Here is a 23,372-nt window from a genome sequence, read left to right on the forward strand (position 1 = left end):
CCTAAGATATTTATCTTTTGGTTCATAAGTATTCTTTCATAAATTCACATGCATATAATATTTTTCTGTTTGAACATGAGAATATATGCAGTTTTTATTTCTTAAAAACAGTTTTCCCGTAATGCTAGTAATTAATTAAACAAAATTGGTTCAAAAAGGCACAAAATTATCAGCAAGATGAGGTTGTTCACATGATTCAGGCTTACCTTCAACACCAGGTATAGGTCCTCATTAACACAGTTGATTGCATAATGGATTGGAATTAATCATGTAGTGCGATTATCTTGGGAAAACATTACAGGAAGAGGATACGTGGCTTGCTGGTAACTGCTTTCTTCTTCACCCTACTGATTTGGCTTTTGGCTCTACTGCATTTAGTCCATTCGTGGCTAATTCTAGAATTCATTTGAGAAAACTGAATAAAGCAGGAAAGATTTGGAGTTACAAATTGAAATTTTAAGACACAAAACTAATTTAAAACACATTTAAATTTCATGTTTATGATATATGTATTCCCAGTCAGTAACCATGTTTGTTTTCTTCCTTCCCTCAGGCATGCAGAGTAAAGCTTAAACATTTTTTAAAAAGTAGTTTTTGTTATATTTATATTACATTACTTTATATAAAAATACTCTGGATAATTAAATACAATGATTTCAGTTTCTGAAAATGATCATATTTTATTGCCATTCAAAGTGGATATTGCTTAGAATTGGACTGTTAGTTTATATTGTTTTAACCTATCAGGGCATCACACATTCTCTTGAGAGGGGTAATTCTATCTATTGGTAAAGTATAGAAGCTTTGACCTTCAAATTTGTTTATTTCTTTTTTTTTTTTAATTTTATTGTTGTTTACATTGTATTATGTGGTGCAGTTTTATAGGCGCTGGGGATTCTCCCCACCCCTCCCATACCCCTCCCCCCATGGTGGATTCCTCCACCTTGTTGCATAACCATAGTTCAAGTTCAGTTGAGATTCATTCCTTGCAAACACATGCCTAGCATAAAGTTCAGCGTCTTATTGTCCAGATAAGTTCAGTGGCCTCTTGGGGAGACCTTCTCTGGTCTGAAGGTAGGGCTAACAGAGTAAAGATCCTGTCAGTTAAAAGCCCCAACAAGACCTCAGTATCAATATACAACATTATGGAATTAATTGATTGACATAGTATTGGGTAAACAATATGTTAAAAATAATGCAAGTTCCATTCTTCGAAACATCTGGGTTGAGACAGTATCAATGACAGGTTCAAAAAATAACAAACAACCAAACAAAAAAAAAAAATTACAGGCTAAATCAAGGCAAACATGTGGTATCTAACCTTTTGGGATTCGCTCATTTCCCTTAGCATTATAGTTTCCAGTTGGGCCCATTTAGCCACAAAGAACTGCATTTTGTTTTTTTAATAGCTGAGTAGTATTCCATGGAGTAGATGAACCAAAGCTTTCTTATCCAATCTTCTGCTGATGGGCATTTCGGTTGCTTCCATGTTTTTGCAATTACTGATTGTGCTGCAGTGAACATAGGGATGCATGTTGGTTTGTTGTAAAACAGGTGTTTTGGATATATTCCTAGGAGTGCTATTGCTGGGTCATATGGTATGCAGATTTTGAGTTGTTTGAGTGTTCTCCAGACTGATTTCCGTAAAAGCTGTACCAATTTGCAGCTCCACCAACAGTGGAATAGGGTGGTCATAGAGTAGTGGATTCTTGCTGAGATGTTTTTATTGACTGGAAATTTCTCAAATATAAGTTCCTTATAATAATAAGAAGAAAAAGTTCCTAGAGCTGAAATCAGTGTAATCTTCACACTTTCATATTCTTAAATTGTATTGTAGCTTTGGTGACTGGATCATAAATCTTACACACACACACAGACACAATTATTTCCTTATTTCAACTTTATTTGCAAGACAGAGAGCATGTGTGTGTTCCACTCCCTGCAAATTAATCCTCTGAATACCTACAACAACCCTGTTTCTGTGCTGTAGACAGGCACCAGAAACTCAGTCCAGGCCAGGTCTCTCACCTGGTTTGTAGGGACTGTTACTTGAGCTGTAATCTGATGCCTCCCAGAGTATGCATTAACACAAAATTGGAACAAGGAGAGAATCCAGGACTCAAGTCAGGCAATACCAATATGAATTTGGACCTCTTAATTAACATCTCAACTATTAGGTCAAATGCATGCACATTGTCACAGTAATTTCAACTAATGACAGCATCTATATCAATAAAATTTTTAATGTTAGATTTTTCTGTAGTTTTTCATGACTGATACCAATTTGTTTAAAATCCTCAGGCCAAGATGAAATCCATTCAGAGGTATGACATAAGAAGCCATTCTTAAAGTGTTTCATTCAAATAGTTTCAAAATAAATTTTATTTTTATTATCCTATCATTCATTCAATAATGATCACCTTATGATTCCATATTTAATGATTATCTTCCATGGTAGCCTGTTGATTCCATGATTCCTGGAAGCGCATATTTGTTTTTACAAATGTAAAACTTTGTAAAAAGTTTTACAATACCAATACCCAATACCCAATTCAGCTTGAAGTATGGAGTTAAGACAGTATATGCTTTTCAGATTGGGTGATATTGATATTAGTCATAGTACAACAGAGTTAGAAATATGTGCAATTTAGTGTTGAGAATTCACAGATGATTCATGAAAGAGATGAGCCTTGTTCACGGTGAGGAAAGTAATAAATTTCACATACATAGAGGGACTCTATGGATACATAAAATATATTTTAGTTTGGGTTTCAGTAATTTCATATGTCTTTTACAGAGACTAAATTACTGATCAATACTTTTTAAGTGGCAAAAGTTTAATTAGTGTAAATAAAATGTGAATATAATTAGTAGACTATAGTTTCCACAAGACAGAAAAACTACATATGTATTTTTCTTTTATTTATTTTAATTGAAAAGGAGGATTTACATAGAGAAACAGAAAGATCCTCCATTTTCCAGTTCACTTCCCAAATGACCTCAAATGCCAGAGATGAGCCCATCACCAATCCAAATTCAGAAGCCAGGAGATTCTTCCAAGTCTCTCATTCGGGTATAGGGTCCCAAGGCTTTTCATCATTCTCCACTGTTTTCTCAGATCACAAGCAAGTACCTGAATTGAAAGTGGAACAACTAGGATGCAAACCGGTACCTGTTTGGGATGCTGGTGGATTAGCTAGCTGAGCCATAGTGCCAGACCATGTCTTTCTTTTTCTCACTCATTTTTAATATCTTAAATAAATTCATTTTAAATTATTTTCCATGAAACAGTTTTGTAAGTATAAGGATTCCTCCCATATTATTGCAGTAATATAGTCCTTCAGCAACTATCACAAATTTAACATTCTGTTGTTCAAGTGCAGCATGACTTTGCAGGTATAGACGAAAGCAAAAAGTCTGAAATCAAATTGTCAAGATATATTTCACTGTTTCGCTGAAAGTCCTCCTTTTATTAAGGAATTGAGATGACTCCTGCAATGTATCTATTTCCTGGTATGCTAGTCTCCACTATGCAGTTTATTTATGAAAATATATGCATAGATTTGCTCATCTATATATCTGTTTGCTTTATATTTTGCATGAATGCTACCATACATCAAAGACAAAATAAAATATTGGTCTTTTGATGATTGGTTTATTTCACTGAGCATAATGGTCTCCAGCTGGGCCCATTTTGTTGCAAATAGCAAAATTTAATTCTTTTTATAGTTGTGTAATGTTGCATGGAGTAGATGTACCACAGTGTTTTTTTTTTTTAAATTTAATCTTCTTTTGACTGGCATCTGCTTTATTTTCATATCTTCTTCTTTATAGTAGTTGAGATGGTGGTGTCAGTAACCTAATTATGATTTAGGCAATAGGGACCAATGTGTGGCACCACATGTTTAGCTCCCTCCATGTAGTGCTGGCAGCCCACATACATGCCTGTCCTGTCTGCTTCACTTCTCATCAAGCACTCTATTTAATCCCCCGGAAGGCAACAGAGAATGGCTTACATCCTTGGGCATGTGCTCGCACCTGGGAAATTCAGAAAACCTCCCACCTCCTGGCTCCCGGCTTCAGCTCAGCTCTGGCCTGTGTGGTTATTTGCGTAGTGTACCAGCAAATCAATGAAAGACCTTCTCTGTATCTCTGTTTCTGTAAAATTTACTTTCCAGATAAAAATAAATATATCTTCAAAAATTAGAAAACAAATCCCAGGTAAACAGTAAAAACCGAGTATTAGAATATGAAATATTGATATAACTCATGAACTAAATTCCACAACACAGTTTCTTTGAGTAGAGAAGTAACATCATTACATTTTACTCCAGTTACAGTTAATTGCTTTTGTCAAGGCATGGAGAATGGATTGAAATTCTCCAGGTCGATAAATAGGAATGTTATAGTGAAGGCCAGTGATTATGTGAGCCTAAAATCAGGGTGGAATGGGAAATGAGAGGTGGGAGAAGAGATGAGCCGTTGGAACTAAGACATTTGAAAGAAAGTGGTCATTAGCATGTTTCACTGTATGAGCTTATTAATGGAAAGTAGTCAAGGAACAAGCCTTAGAGAACACAGCTTAAATCTCAACTCTTGTCTACACATGATAAACCATCATAGCTATTGTCATGGCCATTAACCCATCAGACATCTTTCCCTAGTTTGAGAGAAACTTAGGAGAGGACGGTGAGCTTAGTTTTCAGTAGGCAACTTATTTTTATGGGATTTGAATATTACGTGTAGCCTCCTTAATGACAGGAAGCCATCAATCTCAAATGAATTAAACTCCATATCTTTGTTTTTGCTATCCCTTTAAAGACATTTGTGGCAACTCAATTTATATTTAAGAAAGCTCTGTCAAAAATGATGGATAATTGCTTAAATCACATTGATTGTGAAACAAAACAAAGAAAATGGAAAAGGGGAGCTATGCTGACATAATATTTTAACAACTGGTATTGAAAGTGATTGTAATATATTGTGATTACCTGCAAAGAATGAAAACATTGTCTGAACATTTCTGATTCTGCTTTTTAGTATATAATTGAAGTTTCTAAATTCATTAACAAATGTCTAGTTAGTACCAGAAATGTAGGTTATAGGATGCACAATCTCAAGTACTGGGTATGTGGGGCATTCCTTGACCCTATACACCACAACACTAGCCCCAAAATACTGTTTCTAATAGGATTTTTACTCATGATAATGTAAATGTTTTGGGAATCCCAGTGCCTATAAAACTGTATCACATAATACAATGTTAATAACAATTAAAACAAATAAATAAAACTTAAAAAAATAAAATTATATTGTATATTTGCTTAAAACTCAGCATCATCATTCTTAAAGATTATTTTATTTGCTGTTATAAATAGCAAGCTAATGGATGCATTTACTGTTTTGTGCCCTCACACTCTAAAGTTAGGTTTGTGTCTATTTCCTTCAGTTTAGACTTCCAACGGTTAACTCTTCTTCCTTGTAATTTGTTTTAGGAGTGCAGCTTCACTATGCTACTAATTTTGTTTTCAGATACAAAATGCCATTTTCTCATTTGAAGACAATCCAAAGCATATTTTTCACACAGCTGTTTTAGAAAGCTAAGTGCTTTATATAGTACTGTGAATTAAAATTTACATGTATAAAAAAACTTCTTTAGAGCATATAATGAGATATTTTCATTGGAATTGCATCTCATTAAGTAATTTAGAATATTTAGATTGAGTGTACACTTCACAGTTTTTCTTATGGCTAGACAGAACAAGAGAACTACTAATTGAACTCAATAAGAGTAAAACTGTTCTAAGGTTACAGATTCACATTCTTTTTGAAAACACTATGCTTCGCCATAAATACTTCATATTTTTACAATCTCTCCCTGCATAATGAATTCAGACATGGCTTTTCAGTATGAGGATACAGATATAACCAAATTAATCTGTGTTTTTCATGTGAGTGCAGTAATTAAATTATTCAGGTCTAAATATTTTAGTCTGTTTTCTCTCAAAGAAATCCCAAATTCTGATGGGAATGTGTTTCATACTGTAATTAGAGCTTAAAATGAATTTTCCTATAGGACTACTATTCCAAATTGCTAAATATTTTTGTACTTCAGTTATCTGATTTATAAAAAGGTTTCATCATCACGAGTTTTCTATATTTAAACTATTTTGCTATTTGCTTCTTAAATCTGATTTCAAGTTCAATTGATAAATGTGAGTTGATTTGGACACTTATAATTTCTACATTGTTTCCATGTAAAAATGTATTTTTAAATCTTAACAGCCTGATAATAAATACCTAACACCAATAGTTTATAGCTTCTGTATAGGTTTATTATGATACTAGACCAGCCTAATTACACATGATCATGATGAAAAATTTATGAGATCTAGTTCTTTATTCATGAGAATCCATCCACTGCTCAAAATTTGGATTTCATTCATTCATTGGACGCATAGCCCGAGTTAACATAATAATTATGTATCCATTAACTCTCATTTTAAGAGAGTCTGTTAATGCCAACGTTTTGGGTCAGGGGCTGGACTCAAACTTCAATTGGCTCATTACTTATAAACTAATAATATTCTTCCAAATATGTCAGATGTTTTCATGTAAACCAAGTGAAGGACAACAAAGGCAAATTTCCTTAGGCATAAATTTTCTAATCAAGGCTATATCTAGAAGAAAAACTGAACTATCTCCTTGCTTATGGGTCTAGAATTTCCCAAAGTTTCTCAGCAATTGGTACAGTATTGTATAGAAAGTAATACTTCATAAAGTTCTGAATATTTGGCCATTAAATCACCGATGAATATTAGGTGGGCAATATGGTTTAAGGCAGTTTATTCAAAGATATTAAATATGATGAATAAAATTGTATGTTCAGTAAAGATACTGTGTTATTTCACTGATAGACACATCTATAAATTGATTTCAGTAACCCAATTATCCCATCCAACCTGTACTCTAGGGAACATTAAGTAACATAAAGGATATGTAGCATCTGATAAATTAAACCAAATGGTTGATGGGGTATGTTTCAACACTGATAACCTGTTCTTTTTTATTTCCTTTGTGAAGATGTTTGAAATGCTTTTAGATTGTGATGTCTTCTGATTTTTCTTTATTTCAGTAATTTTAATGACCAAATTGATCCTGAGGCATTGGGAAATGTTACAACAGCCAAATTGCAGATGAATCGCTGGCTTGTGTTTCATGGATATTTTCTACTGGAACAGTTGAAGAAAACTCAACTGTTTTGATTCTGAAATTGTCTATATGTATAAAATATGTTGAATACATAAATTTGGCATTTCGATAGTGTGGCAAATTTTCACAACACAAACGGAAAGTTAGCGTTAGAGTGATGTGTCAAAATAAGCATTATGGATTTAATGAGTAAACCTATGTTATGCATTTACAAAAGTAATATACAGAAATTTAATAGCAAATAACTTAGTACCCTATCTATCCTTGTAAGTTCAAGCAGACATATACATTCCTACAACTACTAAATTTTTAGATATTCAAAGACCTTAGATTCATGACTTTTTTTAAAGATTACCTTTTATTTCTAAATTATCACAAATTGTAAGATTTTAGATTTTATCATTTTTGGGATGTTTGTTTTCAGAGACAGGATGAGTCTATTTTATGTTCTTGTTTTCCTACTAAATATTTCTGGTTTTTTTTTTTTGCTTATGAGAGAATTAGCTCCAGAATGTAAGATCAAGACAAGCTTCTACACAGAGGGTTCAGTAGCTCAATTTCTTTGTTTTGTTTCTTTTAAATATTTATTTATTTTAATTGCTAAGTCAGATACATAGAGAGGAGGAGAGACAGAGAGGAAGTTCTATCCAATGATTAACTCCCCAAGTGACCGCAATGGCCAGAGCTGTGCCAATCCGAAGCAAGGAGCCAAGAACTTCTTCTGGGTCTCCCATGCAGGTGCAGGATCCCAAAGATTTGGACCAACTTTGACTGCTTTTCCAGGATACAATTAGGGAGCTGGATGGGAAATGGAGAGGCTGGGATTAAACGGGTGTCCATATGGGATCCTGGTATGTGCAAGGCGAGGACCTTAGCCTCTAGGCTACTGTGCAGGACCTAAAATTTGTAATTTTGTTTTCTGACTTGTCTCTCTTCCATGTAGATCTGCTTCTTTGGTGATAGAACTTGAGCACCTTGGCAGCAGAGAAACAAAATGGAGAAACGAAACAAATTAGAGTAGAAAGCCCTCTCACTGTAATCCCCTCTTGTTACCTCAAAGAATGACTGACAATTACACTTTCCTTTTCTACACAAATGGATAGAATGTAAATTTAACTCAATAGAGACATGTATAACGATTTTGAAGTCCTAAGACACCATAACTTTGATTAAATTAAGATCAATGCAATACTCGCCATCAGCTTTATCATCATTGTCACCATCATCATCATTATTATTATTTGAACATGCATGGATAAAAAGCAGAGGATGAGAGACAATGCTAACATCAGAGACATACTAACGGTGGGCTGGTGTTTGGCATAGCTGTTAAATTGCTGCTTGCAATGTCAAAACCCCATGTCACAGTGCCTGATTCGAACCTTAGCCACACCACTTTTGATCCAGTTTCTCACAAATGTACACCCTGGAAGGCAGCAGATAACGGCCCCAGTACCTGAGTACTTGCCATCTACAAGGGAAACTTGAATTAAGTTCCTTGCTCTTGAAATTTGGCCTGGCTTAACCCTGATTACGGCAGTCATTTGGAAAGTGAAAGAGCAAATGGAAAACTTCTGTCTGAGTTTCAAAATAAAAGTGAAATAGATTAAAATAAAACCCAAATGTTTGATTCTTGCCTATGACTAGAACTACCAATTCCAAGAGACTTACCGTCCTGCTTTCCCCTGCCACATTTGAATCCTTTTAGAGCAAAACAAATTTTAATCACATCTGAAATTATCACAAGCTTTTGAAAGTTTTAAATGCTTTTCTTTTAAGTTTTATTTTTCCTTGGAAAGGCAGATTTACAGGGAGAAAGATCTCTCTGTTAGTTCACTCACCAAGTGGCTGCAATGGCCAGAACTGAGGTGATCTGAAGACAGGAGCCAGTAGCCTCCTCCAGGTCTGCAATGTGGGTGCAGAGATCCAGGGCTTTTGCCATCCCCACCACTTTTCCCAGGCCACAGTCAGGGAGCTGAGTGGAGCAACCAGGACATATGCTGGTACCTGTATGGGATCTTGGCGCATGCTGGGTCAAGATTTAGCCAACAGGCCCAAAACTTTTGCTTTTAGCTACTCATTACCTTCCATAGTAATTGTTCCCCTAAACATGTACATTCTGATTATGAGCTTTTAACTTCTTGCATGGACATGTTATTTGAATACTCAGAAGCATTCCCTCTGAGGGAACGAATAAATTGAACAAAATTGAAGCCTTTCCGTATTTGCATAAATTCAATTTTCATTTTTAATTTGATGACTCTGTTTTTAATCACTGAATAACAATAACCATGTCCGTATTTGTTGTATTTTGCTCATTTAGAGTTAATTAATTGCTAAATCAGTGAGTCTATATGAAGCACTAGCTAATTATTTCAATGACACAAAAATTAAATGTGACTTCTGAAAATTTCTTTTACAATGGTAAAAAATAACGTTCTTCATTCAATTGTTGGAGAGTAGAAGACTGTATCATTAGCACAGGTATAGCTACCACTGCAAAATATTATGTAATCTTTTCATAGAAATAATGGTTGCAAGTATCTTTAATGATATCTAAGAGGATCCTGTCTGTATTGGCCACCTTCTTAATCACGGCGTTTATTCTGTTCCTAAACGATCAAAGGATGACATTTCATGAATTAATAAACCTATTTAGCATACAATATATAGAAAACAGATTATTTCAATAGGCTCATTGGTATGCATATTTCATGTTTATTTTTGCCCCAATTCAGTTTCAACTTTGCTCCTTTTCTAGCTTGCTGTAATGCTTACAATGTTATGGAAACTACTTTTTTTCTCATAGTTAAGGGTATTTTTAACAGTTATTATCCTTAAAGAAAAAAAAAAAACCCTTACCTAATAGGTTGATATTCAAAACCTACTGCCATACCTGACAGAAAAGTGCCTTTGACATTCGCGTGCACAGCATTCCTGTAGAGAAAGAATCTTTGAGATGAGATTCAAGGAATTCTGCTTCTCTGGAAACTAATAAATGTGAAATGCTTATCATGTGAAATGGCATAATCAGTTTAGATTTATAGTGATGATTGTAATCTTGAGAAATATAAGCATGATCTGGTCGTTAGATTGAGGTGTAAGTGCCTATATCAGTGTAAAAAAGTGATTTTAAAAAGGGGAAAAGAAATCATATTCATGACTGTAATGCAAGTATAAAGCAGTTAAATATTAAAAAAAATTCATTTAGCATTTAGTTAAATTACCTGGTAGTCAAGAAGATGTTATACTAGTTTAAAAGATAATCCAAATAACCAAATGTCGATGATTCATAGGCAAATTGTATTGATCTGTGAATAGGTTGGGATATATTAGATATTATAAATAGACAAATATATAAATATTTAGAGGCTGGTCAATCCTATGTCTGTGGTGCCAATATCCCACGTGGCCACTGGTTCATGTTTCAGTTGCTCCATCTCTGATCCAGCCCAATAACCTGGGAAAGCACTGGAGGATGGATGACTCAAGTCCTTGGCCAGCTGAACCCACATGTGAGACCTGGAGAAACTCCTGGATCCTAGCTTTGCTACAGTCCAGCTCTGGGTGTGGCATCCCTTTGGGGAATGAACTAGTTAATGAAAGATCTCTGTCTCTGTCTCTCTGTCTCTCTGTCTCCCTGTAATCATGACTTTCAAATAAAAATAAATATAGATTTTGTTAAAGATACATATTTATTTAATATTCATCACTATAACGAATACCTGACAGAAGCACCTTATGAGTAAAGTTTATTGTTCACTCATAATTTTTGTTGTTCATCTTTCAAGATGAAGTGGCCTAATTTGTATGGTGTTTGATGATGGTAGTAGATGGATAATGCAAGGACAAGAAGGATTGTGTCACAAACCAGGGAGTTGAGAGGCAGGGAGCTTGCTCATCTCCATGTCTATGTGGTCTCTCTCTCCAATGTGACCCAATTATGAATACCCTATTTTAAAACCCAGTCCAGCCCAATCACTTAAATTGGAACTCACTACCAGAGCAAAAATTGAATTTCAATACATACTTTATAACATTAACATTTATTCATTAATCATCAGTATAAAACTTTGGGGATCAAGCACATAACACATGGGCTTTTTGAAACCACTCAAACTATATCCAAACTATAGCATATGCATATGTTTATATGCATATAATACATATGTATATATGTATATGTACATATATATGTGCATGTAGAGATACAAAGCAAATGATAAAGAATGAAAATTAAAACTAGAGATACCAAGAATGAGAAGGAATGATAATTGGATGCTAAAATGAATTTGGAAGCAGGTGCATGACAGATCTATTCAATATGAAATAATCCATTATGTTACACCATGACCTGCATCAACCAAAGTGACTCAATTGTGCTCACAAGGACTCATTTGCCAAAAACTAGTCTTCTTTAAGTCTGCTCTAAAGTCTCTTGCAAAAGTTGTTCAGTATCAACTTAGAATTGGTAAAGGGTGCTTTTGGACACTAGAAATATTTTAGAAAGATAAAGCATACTGCAGGCTGCACAAAAGAAAACCAAGTTAATTTAAAAGCTCACAAATAGAAAGGGGAAACAAATTTGAGGTCTGTCATTTTTTTTTAAGGATTATGACTCTGAATCATGCATTTGATTTAGGATTATCAAACAAGTTAATTGTTCATAGTCTAATGGTGTGTAAAAAAACAAGATAAAAACAAGATTTTAAAAAAACAAAATTAAATTAAAGAAGCATTCCTGATTCTTTATGCTACAAAACATTAAGTTTAAAATTTTGATAGGAAACCACTAACCAATTTGATTTCAGCTGGCAAATGTCCTCCTCACTGCTCTTTGGGCAATAGTCAACACTCTTCTCTCCCAGCCTCAATTCTTCACAACTCTCCCCACCTTTCCATTAGAGTTGCTGTGACAAATCACAACTACAAATTACTAACGACAGTATAAAAACTCACTATGCTGTTTTCTCTATATAATATGGTACAAAAACAGGGTAGTGAGTGAGTCATTAAAAAGGCCACACATTGACTTTAAAGATGATGCAGAATCTGTCTTTCATGGCAGAGAAGCAGCAACTGAGGCCTAAACACAAGAGAAAGAACTGCAAGGTTTAATATCATCTTCCTTTGTCTCAAGCTCATAATTGTTCCTTCTTAGGAAAAGAGAATAAATATTTGCATTGTTTTCAGTGCTTACAAGTGCAATAGCTTGTTTGTGTATATATTTTAGTGGGATAATTGACATATTTAGCCAGAAACAGTTACAGGATGCTGAATTTAGCTTTTCTCAATGTCTTCCCAAAAGGACTAGAGAGATAATTAATTAATCTGTTAAGAGTGTGTTGTGTACTACATTGACAAAGCAAAATTCCTTCGATTAAACTAATATGATTTTTTATTTGGTAAAATAATGGAAATATCTGTATTATTATAGACTGTTAAGATACACGTAAACTCATCCATGTACCAATCTAAACAAATACAAGCATAGAAGACACAATCTTTCTCTGTCTTTTGGAATATTTTTGAAATAACTTAAAATTTGATAGACAAAATTTGGAATATTAAGCCTGAACATTTTCCATGCAACCGGTAAAACCATTAAAATATTTCACTGCATTAAGAGTTAGATGAAATATAGATTCATTTTTATATATTCTAGGAGCTATTTTAAGGAGGAATATGTCCATATTTTTCCACTTCAAAGTTCAGAAATTATTGGAAGCAACAATATTTTATTTCCTAGTGCATTTTTTATTTTAGCCCATAAAGAACTGGACTGAGATCACCAGCTTATTTTCCAGGCCAAATGTCTAAATTGTCTTTGCTTACAATTTTATGCATATATTTGTCTTCAGAAAACTCAGCATATTTCAAGTAAATTAACATGGTTTTATAGGGATCATGTAAACATATCTATAAGAACTTTTAAAATATATAGAAATATATAACTTCAGTAATCTGATGACCTTTAACTTGTAAAAATGACTTGATTATTGCATAATTAATGTTTTAAAAAGGTTTATACTGTTTTAATTCCTGCAATTATTCTAATGAAGTATTGTAAGGATATTTTAAAAATATACTGCATTTGTTTAAAAACAAAATCTCACTTTTACCCTAGAATAGAATCTTTGAAGCTATGGTTTACATAGCTTCTGTAAGTAACTATACAATATAGTGAAAATATCAATACAAAATGAAATGAAAGAAATATAGAGATATCTTTTAATAAGTGCTACAAAATTATACTTAATAGGAAACTAATAATTTTTAAAAGGTTTAGAATAGCTCAATTGCCTAGAAATCATAAATAAAGTTTCTATATTTTGACAAAGATTAACAACAAATGTTAAGAATCACTGTAAAATTAGCACATAATTTAAGCATTATATATGAAAAGTATCTTATTGGTACTTTTCTAGTCAAATTATTAATCATATTAGAAGAGCATTTTTAAGTAGTATCTTAAGCAAAATCCCCGGGATTAAAACTTTGCCTGTCTCATCCAAAAGAGGAGAAAAATTTAGGAAAAGAAGAGTCACAAAGTGAAAAAGGTCATATTGTATCAGGAAAAACCCAAAGTCATTACTATAAAGCATTAATCACCAACCTTATGATTTCTGATCTAAATTGTTATACACATTGATTTTTCATTGTTTCATTAAAATTTTACTGTTTCTAGGTCATAGTCATTGCCTTTATGACCTGAAATACATGTGTCAGGAATACCAAGCAATTGGCAATTTTCCTTTTTTTTTTTTAAGTAGAAGAAAGGATGACTATTATATTGTAATACTTTGTTCTCTCTCTCCTCCTCTTTCTATTTTTTTGTTTTTGTTTTTGGATGGTTGGTGATTGGTTGGCTTCTCCTGGTTCCTGTTGATCAGTGGTGTTTGGCCAGTTTGTATTTTTCCAGACATCACTCCACGATGTTGTTGAGGTGTATGATGGGCCAACTCAGCAGTCTTCTCTGTTATCTTCCCTCTCAGGATCCCATTCAGGTATCCTTTACTAGAACTGCCAATGCATCAGTTATTGATTAAAGACTGAAATTGATTAGTGTTGCAGTGATAGTTGAGAATTATGTCATCCATATTAGAATGAAAGTAAGCTGAAAATAGAATCTTTTTTAAGAATACAAACAAAATGAACAGTTTTTCAAAAATACAGTCAGCTATTTTTTGGGGATTGTAATAAAGTAAATATAACATTTAATCACTTAATCTGTGATGTTTAATGTAATGTAAAATACTTTCGAGTTCTTTGAAGAATGAGAATGTAATTAAAGGCTTCTGGTAAAAAGATTGCAATTGAAGCTGAACCCAAAGAAAATATGTCGTTAGCTATAGGATATTTAAAGTAATTTGATAGAACATAGACTGACATTTTCAAATGACAGTGTAAAATAATATAATCTGTTAGGGTTACTGAATGAAAATTATTTGTGATATCTTAGTGTTTGTTTTGTTGAGTAGGAGAATCACTTCCACTGAGTTCAGGTAATCAGATCACAATTCGATTTACATCAGTTGGACCAATAACAGCTAAGGGATTTCACTTTGTTTATCAAGGTAAGTGACCCTGTAGTCTAGAAACACACTAAGGATTGATACAAATTTCCATGTTATGTTCAGAATTATTAAGCAGTGAGATCTTCATAACCTCATAGGAGAGAATAAAAATTTTTCTTTGTTTTTTTTTTAACAGTTTTATCTTTTCTACTCCCCATCATTAGAGTATTGTTACTTCAACCAAAGTCAAATAAGATCTGTTGCTTCACTAATCTCAGTTTAAATGTCTAGTTTTCTTGCCTTCCAACACTTTAATTTTAAGACATTTGTGTTTTTCTGAGAATTCTTTATTGCTTATTTTATTTATTTATTTATTTATTTATTTATTTATTTATTATTTTTTTTAGTTGTCCCGATAGCAGAACACTTTAAATAAAAATGTATCTTTGGTCCTGATATGCTTAGACATGCCAATGGTATCATTGCTCAATTCTAACATTATGGTTTCCCAATCTTTCAGAATAGAAACTTTGTTCTCAGTTATGAAGAGGTTTTGTGCAATAAGTCCATTTACAGTTTGTTGTTAGCTTTTACAATCTTAAAAATTGTTATTAAACTAAGAGCCATTTTTGAAAGATTTTTTGTTATGTGTGATCACATAATCATTTCTCTCAATACTTTATTCCGTAGATATTATAAAATATATCATTTGATATTATAAAACTCACCCCATTATCAGTTAGATATACCGTGATACTATTTTATTTTTAATGACATTTACTCCTGAGGACAATTTGTGATGTTATGAATTTTAAAAGGCACTGTAATGAATGGATTTATACTCACTGATGTCACATAGGGATTCATCATCATTTTGGGGACTGTTACCAACTCTTTAATTACATTTGTATGTGTTTTAAAAAGAAAAAACATCCTGTTGTCATTCTTTCTAACAAAACAAAACAAAACAAAAAGGCACAATTGAAGGACATCTACAAAACCTAAAACAATTTCAAATTTGTTATGTATGATTATTAATTACATTTATTGTTGTTAATCTGTCTGACTTTATTATGCTTAGCTTTAATGCAGCTATTGTCTTAATAAAAATCATGTTTTAAAAAATAAGCTTATGAACATCATGTAAAATCAATAGTGTTAAGATTGCATTTTTATAAATGTAGATCATTAAGAATTAGATACTGAATAAATGATTTAAATTATTTCATGTAATGTGACATACATTTAAAATTGATATTCCAAGTTTAAAAAGATTTTAAAACATTTGTTTTCAGTCTATAAGTTGTGATATTGAACTAAAGCTACTTATAAGCATTTGATAAAATAAGAGGAAAACAATATAGTGATGTTTAATACAGTAGTGAAATATGCTGTATTTCATTTTAAATTAGACTTTATTTTCAACGAAAGTTAAGACTTTAGGAATATGTACAGTTTTTAAATTTAAATAGAATGAAAAGTAAGAATTTCTTTGTAATCAGGTTAAATAGTTAATTTTAAAATCTGTACCTGTCTACCGAATAAAAAATTAAAATGAACAATTATTTGTACACAGCTGTTCCAAGGACAAGTTCAACACAATGCAGTTCTGTGCCGGAACCAAGATTTGGAAGAAGGATTGGCAATGAATTTGCAGTTGGTTCACTGGTTCTTTTTGAATGTAACCCAGGATATATTCTCCATGGATCCAGAGCAATTAGGTGTGAGACAGTACCCAATTCTTTAGCCCAGTGGAACGATTCCTTACCTACCTGTATTGGTGAGTACATGCAGGTACTTTCTCTGCTTTTACCTACTTTAAACAAAATTTAATTATTTTACAAATTTAATTGTAATATTTCAGATGTAATAATTGTGATTTAATTTTATGTATTTTGTTAACTATTCTGTATCTAAATATGAAGTTACGATGGTATGTCCTACAATTGTCTTGCTGATACAAAGAAAAGATGATTAACTGTGTAGATACTTATTTATTGCTTCAAATAGATAAAAGTGCATCTGTGAATTTCCGGTAACACAAAATCTGACACTAATATGGAATTACTAGGCCTTGCAGTCTTTCAAAGCAGTTTTTCATTTCTGAAGTATTATACAATGATTTCAATTTCATTATATAAAGAAGTAGACACATTTTATAAGAAATACAGACACCAAGTTTTCCGGATACAATTTAGTCTAGCACTAAAAGAATTAGAAAGTAAATCTTTGTGTGAGAAAATTCAATAAACAGTTTTCATAAAGCATTTCACAAGTATACATTGTAATTCTGTGAATCAGTACAAAGCATTGCATTAACTACTCAGCAAACTTTTTTTTCAAATATTCTGTGCAATCTATCTCAGTGAATAAAACATATACTTTATAAATTTATGAAGCTATTATTGCTCAGAATTATATATATGTAAGGGTTATTAGGTTAATTTTTGATTCTTATATGGTTCAGTAGCCACAGAAAGCATAGAGAATTGGAGATTCTTTTCTTCTGTGTCTTATGAGCCTCTCTACAAATTATTACTGTTTAGATTACAGGATATTATTTTGAACAAAATGGCAAAATATATTCTGAGGTTACTAAATAGTTCAAATTATTTGAATTCTGTCTTCTTAAAGTTTTATTGATGTATGATTTGAAAAATCAGGTTTTTTAAAAAGATAAGCAAAGTTTTGTTTTCATTTTATCACTTTTAATTTCCCAGTCTGTAGAGAAGACATGAATAACTACAAAGATGTTTTGAAAAGTTCATGGAGAATTTGAATCATTTTTCAGTTTCATTTCTCATGAATTCTTTTGAAACCCCTTACTATGCAGACATACAATGTAACACAACACAATTTGTCATAGGTCACAAATAATTTTATGTTTTTAGAAGTTTCTGTTTTTCATTTGAAAAAGATGTATTTTTTTATTATTGTTGAAAGGCAGACTGATAAAGAGGGAGGAGGAGAAAAGCGAGAAAGATCTTCAGTCCTCTGGTTTACTCCCTAAATGATCAGAAATGCTAGGTCTGAGCCAGGGGGAGGTCAGGAGCCAGGAACTCCACCTGGAGTTTTTAGGGTGAAAGGGATCTAAACACTGGAACCTTCTTTGGCTGCTTTTTCTAGTGAATTAGCAGGGAGCCACATCAAAAAAAGAGCTGGCAGGACTGAAATCATTGCTCAGGTTCCAGATGCAGATATCAGGAGATGGCTTAACTCGCTGACATCTTGCCAACCCCAGTTTTTAACTTTTGAAAATTGACTTCTTCAGATAAAACGAATAATTTAGATTAAATGCATTTATCACTGTTAATGCTATAGGAGCATGCATTTACCCTAACCTTTAAAATGTCTGATCCCTACATTAGAGTACCTGTGTTAGCGATCTGACAGCTCCTGGCCGAGCTTCCTGTTGGCACAGACCCAAAGTGGCTATGGTGATGGTTCAAGTAATGCTTTCCTGCTAGGCACATGATAGATCTGGACTATTTGTAAATAATTATAACAGCAATAATAAATTTAAACTTAAAACTGACATAGAAAGTTTAATGACAAACCTTTGGGACTGTGAGTCCGTAATTCAGCTTGCTGCACTCCAGCCCCTTTGTGGGAAGGGAAATTTTGGCAGGACAGAAGACTACAGTGAAGATGGACATTCGACAACAGCAGCAGTGAGAAATGTCTAAGAACAAAACCCTGAGAAGCAGCAAAAAGGCACCATTATCCAAAGATAGTTTATAAATGTATTAAACAATAATCTTGGGGCTGGTAGGAGGACATAAAATATGAGAGTGGACAAGCCCAGCTTCCCATTGTTAGTGTCCCACATAAGGAGGAGAAAATAGGCCTGTCATGAAAGCAGCGAGGGTTGGGCATGAAATCCCTGCATATCTTATATTGCTACCATAGGGAACCTGGCTGTAACCTGAACAACAGGAGACTGAATGTCTGTTACTGTAATAGGCACACAATGCCAGTGTGAGTGAAGAGTGTGCTGGGGGCCCTGTGGAATGGGCGTGGGTGGGGAACAGACATGTGCAGCTCAAACAGCAGCTTTCTTCCTGTACAAACTAGCAAAGGGAATAGGTAAGGTGAGGGAAGGAAGAAAGTGAATTGGAGCCCTGCCTGATGATAGAAGTTGGCTGTGGATGTTCTGGAGGTTGTGTCCATGTTATTTGTAGTTGTTCAGGGATAATGCTATGAACTAGCACTGTCAGAAATGAAAAGAAAAGATGGTACCTGGTTTTTCTAAAATGTTGATATTTTCAGTACCCTCAAGAGATATAAAATATATCTAGCATATTTTATAGAATTGTTCTTTCAGCAGTGTAGTGTCACAGATGAATAAAATCAATCTGAGAAAAAAATAGATTTTTAAAGTGAGATACCACACTAAGAAGTAAAACAAAGGAAGAATTCTTAAAAAATCTTGCCTTTCCAACTCTAAATTAAAAGGGTAGTGCTTCTCCTTATGTTCTGACTTATAATCTATTTCTTTCTCAATATCTAATGCCATTTCTACACACTATGTATCATGCAGAATTTTTGACTTTATTAAAACATGTAGGCAACTACCGATAACTTTTGACTGCACATATGTTGGCCTGTGATTTTATTGTCTCTGCCTAGCATGTGACCAGGATTAGCAAATGAACGGATATTTGCTTTTTCTAATAACAATTTCATAAAGGCAAACAGATAACATTCTTCCTTCTGATTTAAAGCACCTTTGATTTCATGCTAGTATGAAGTAGTAGTGAATAATCTGAAGCAACAGTAAATAAAATAATCCCCCCCAAAATGTTTCTACATGCCTGTGCCAAAATTATTCGATTACTATGTGTAAACTGGAAGTGATAGTGTATAAAGTCAAGATAATTGAAGGTAGACACAGGGTAAAAATAAATCTTTTCATGCTCACAATAAATTTTTAAATATTTCCCCATGGATATCAGAAATCAGTCTTTACCTCTGCATCGCTTTTCTTTGTAGTTATTGACATAATTTCTGTGTGTCTGTGAGAGAACTGGCTACGGATAGCTTTGTGCTGTTTGTTACTGCAGCCATGAAAAAATGGCCTTTAATTCAACATTGGTTGGTACTATTCCCTGAATGTTTCTGTTCCCTTCAAATTCACATATTGATAGTATGCATGAAGTCCATTTGAAGGTGAATGAGTCTTGGGGGAATACCCACAAGAATGGAAATAGTGTGCTTATGAAAAACATACTGGGGAGATAATCCAGACCATTTAATGTGTGAGACTGTAAGAAGAAAATATCTATACCAATAATATTTAGACCTAAAGAGAACTGAGACGATGTGATAATGCACAACTGGAGATAGAAACTTTTGTCAAACAAATTGGATTTCCTTCAGTATCACAGAGGACATGTTATCTTTAAAACAATTTTTTTTGAAACATGTTTTTCTAGGAAAAATTAGATAAACAGAGAAAAGGAAAAACAAACAAAGAGCCATCCTCTGTTTCACTTCCCACATGGCTACAACAGCTGGAGCTAAGCTGATCTGAAGCCAGGAGCAAAGAGCTTCCTCCAGGTCTCCCAAGTGGATGCAGGGTCACAAGGCTTTGGGCTATCCTGTACTACTTTTCCAGGCCACAAGCAGGGAGCTGGATAGGAACTGGAGCAGATGGGATATGAACTGGTGCTTATATGGGATTCTGGGCATACAAGGGCAGGATTTAGCCAATAGGCGTCATGCCAAGCATTAAAATATTTTTCTTAGTAATCACACAATTTAAAATATTCTTGGGTATAAAAGTGTAAATCCAGAATGCTGACATTATAGCAGTGTGTATATGTGAGTCAAGAAATGCATTGGTAATGAATTAAAGGAGAATACAACTCAGTTTACATTTCACTGTTTACTGCAAGTTTTAAATTATACATAAACTTTTAAAATTTGAGTATTAATAATTTGGCTTCACTTATTCTGAAAAAAGTCTTAAGATATTAAAAATAAAAGCATAATGTCTTACAAATTCAATTCTGAGCATCAGTTACTGAATGATTTTAGGTTAATATCAAATCACTCTTTAATTTATGTTAAATTTCAGTATCTGCTGTCCATATAAAATATAATATGCCTCAAGCTCTTTGAAATTTTTATTTACTGTGAATGGAATGTGTACCCATACATACCTTTGTGTCTTGTGACATCATTCAACTCTCTCCCTGATTTTCACTCTTGGGCACCTTTCTAAATTAATTTGGTGTTACTCTTTTCCCAGTCCTGATTTATAGATCAGTTACACAGCTCTTCTTTTAAAGTTAAAAAAAAATCCAGCATATTATATACAGTTAATCTTAAAAATATCTTCTCTTTCCCCATCCTGTATATTGTTTTGTGCACAAATGAAAGAGAATCTAGTACAAAACATTGTTTACCTACATTCCCTTCAGTGAATGGAATATTAGCAAATGATTGTAAATCTTTCTGAATATTTGTTGAAATGTAACAACTCCATTCACTCTACATGATCCATGTGTTTTACTGTTTCAACATTCTAACATATATTGAAGCTTTTGTCCAGCTTGCTTGCTTAGATCTTAACAAATCTGAAGCTTCAAATTGCTTTGAAATGTGGAGAATGTTTTAGGGGACTCTATTAGGTAAAATACAACCAATAGATTTACATATTAGATGAAGTTTTCTATTCTGAATGAAAACGAATAATGATTTTCATTTAACATTGCAGATACATCCTAAACAATCTATTTTTATACATAATGATTATTTTTTTTCAGTTCACACAGTTCAATGCATGTTTAGTTATCAACTTAAACCCAACGAGTATCCAGTTGATATCAAGGTTAGAGTTTTCTGTATTTCTAGTATTTTAGAATCTCAATTATGGTGTTTAAGTTTCATACTTTTACTACTACTATGAACACTTCATCCTTATTTCTACCAAAGTAAAGCAGAACAAAATATTCAGTAATTTTGTACATACTGACATACTTTTTCATAACTGTTGGCAACCCCATTAAATATTATACATGATTTGTGTTTATGGTAAAAGTGACTAAATGCCAAATTTTAAGATCTTCACATTTAAGCAAACAGCCTGTAAATAACATTTAAGAATCTTGTGTAAAACAGTATTAGGATAGTATAATTTTCTTTGGAAAATTATTAAAAAATAATATTTATGCTTCAGATTGAGCTTTCATCTTCTAACTGACCTTAACTTCTACATCTCTTAAAATCCCCTGTCTGCTCTCCTGCCTTTGAGTGTCTGATTCAAATTATCGCTTGCAGCTGCTAATAGCTTTAGCAATACCTGGCTTCAGGCCTGCGTACTTTTGTTTGTGGGGTATCTCTTTTGAAAATGCCCTGAAGCCACCACCTACTTTCCATAGGAGAAAAAATCTTTAATTAACTGCTTATCCCATCACCCTTATCCAGCTATGTTTTTTTAAACTCCTTTAGAGATCCAGAAAGCATTACTTTTACTTGAAGGGTCTCCATGGCAACACCTATCTATTTCATCCTTTCTTAGGGAAGAAGATTGATGAAGAACTGTAAACAGGATCTCAGTTCTCCTTTATTGAGTCATTCATTCATCTACCCCTTCATCCATGAACGAGTTATTAAATATAATAATAAACAGTAATTATTAACATTTATATAATGTATTATTTAGCACTTGCCTAATTTAATATTGGTATTAACTCTGCATAGATAAGATTATATCTCTTTTACAGATAATCAAACCTTTCTCTTTTAGAAACAAAAGCAGAATTGCCGATTGAACCCAGGCTGCCTGGTTCCAAAGCCTATTACTTTAATCATTATTATATTTTATGATACCAATCAGAGGGAAACTTATGATTTAACTTTTAAAGCTGAGAGTCAAATCATTAACTAAATGTAGGAAAAAAAAGAAGCTTGTGAAACATTTAGTATATGGTGATGCGTATCTGGTAATATCTTTATAGCATATTTTGTTGGTGAAAAAATAAAAGTGTGTACAGTGTTGTATGGTAGATTAAGATTCCATCTAGTTCATTAGCACTTCTGGCTGCCCATTTTCAATCCAGCTCCCTGCTAATACACTTGTGAAAGCAGAAAAAGATGGCCGAAATACTGGGGTTCCAATCATCCTTAGGAAAGAACAGAGAGTGTTCTGGTTTTGACTTGGCCTTGGTAGTGAACCAGTGATGGAAAGTATCTATTTCCTACTCTGTCTCTCTCTCCACATCTCCCCATATCAATGACTGATTTTCAAATGAATAAAATAAAACATTTTTTTTGTGAAAGTAGCTCAACAGGCTAATCCTCTGCCTACAGTGCAACATCTTACATGAGTGCCAGTTCGAACCCAGCTGCTGTATTCCAACTCCAGTTCACTTATCATTGATTGGAAAGGAGCAGATGATGGCTCGAATCTTAGGGCCACGCACACACTTGAGAGACCCACAGGAAGGTCGTGGCTCCTGGCTTTGGATCAACTCAACTGCTGCCATTTGTGGCCATTTGGGAAGTAAATCAGCAAATGGAAGAACTCTCTCTCTCTGTCTGTCTCTCTTTCTCCTTTCTGAAAACCTGTCATTCAAATAAAAAAAAATAAAACTTTAAAAAATGGAAAACAAAATTATTAAAATGGAAGTCAATTAA

The 23,372-nt window shown here is 33.3% G+C and overlaps 1 protein-coding gene across 3 annotated transcripts in view; it reads left to right on the top strand.

The window, feature by feature from the left end:
* CSMD3 (CUB and Sushi multiple domains 3) overlaps window positions 1-23,372 on the top strand; it is an 873,364-nt gene that overhangs the window by 722,203 nt on the left and 127,789 nt on the right. For 2 of the 3 annotated variants that reach the window (XM_040979396.1, XM_040979397.1), the window contains 3 exons: window positions 14,106-14,219; window positions 14,694-14,789; window positions 16,306-16,509. In XM_040979396.1, the coding sequence (XP_040835330.1) occupies window positions 14,106-14,219; window positions 14,694-14,789; window positions 16,306-16,509 (414 nt within the window). The remainder of the gene's footprint in view (window positions 1-14,105; window positions 14,220-14,693; window positions 14,790-16,305; window positions 16,510-23,372) is intronic. The other variant, XM_040979398.1, reaches the window with a different exon arrangement.

This window comes from Ochotona curzoniae, unplaced genomic scaffold, assembly GCF_017591425.1.
Source record: "Ochotona curzoniae isolate NIBS_2020 unplaced genomic scaffold, NIBS_Ocur_1.0 contig_3190, whole genome shotgun sequence".
Classification (NCBI taxonomy): Eukaryota; Metazoa; Chordata; class Mammalia; order Lagomorpha; family Ochotonidae; genus Ochotona; species Ochotona curzoniae.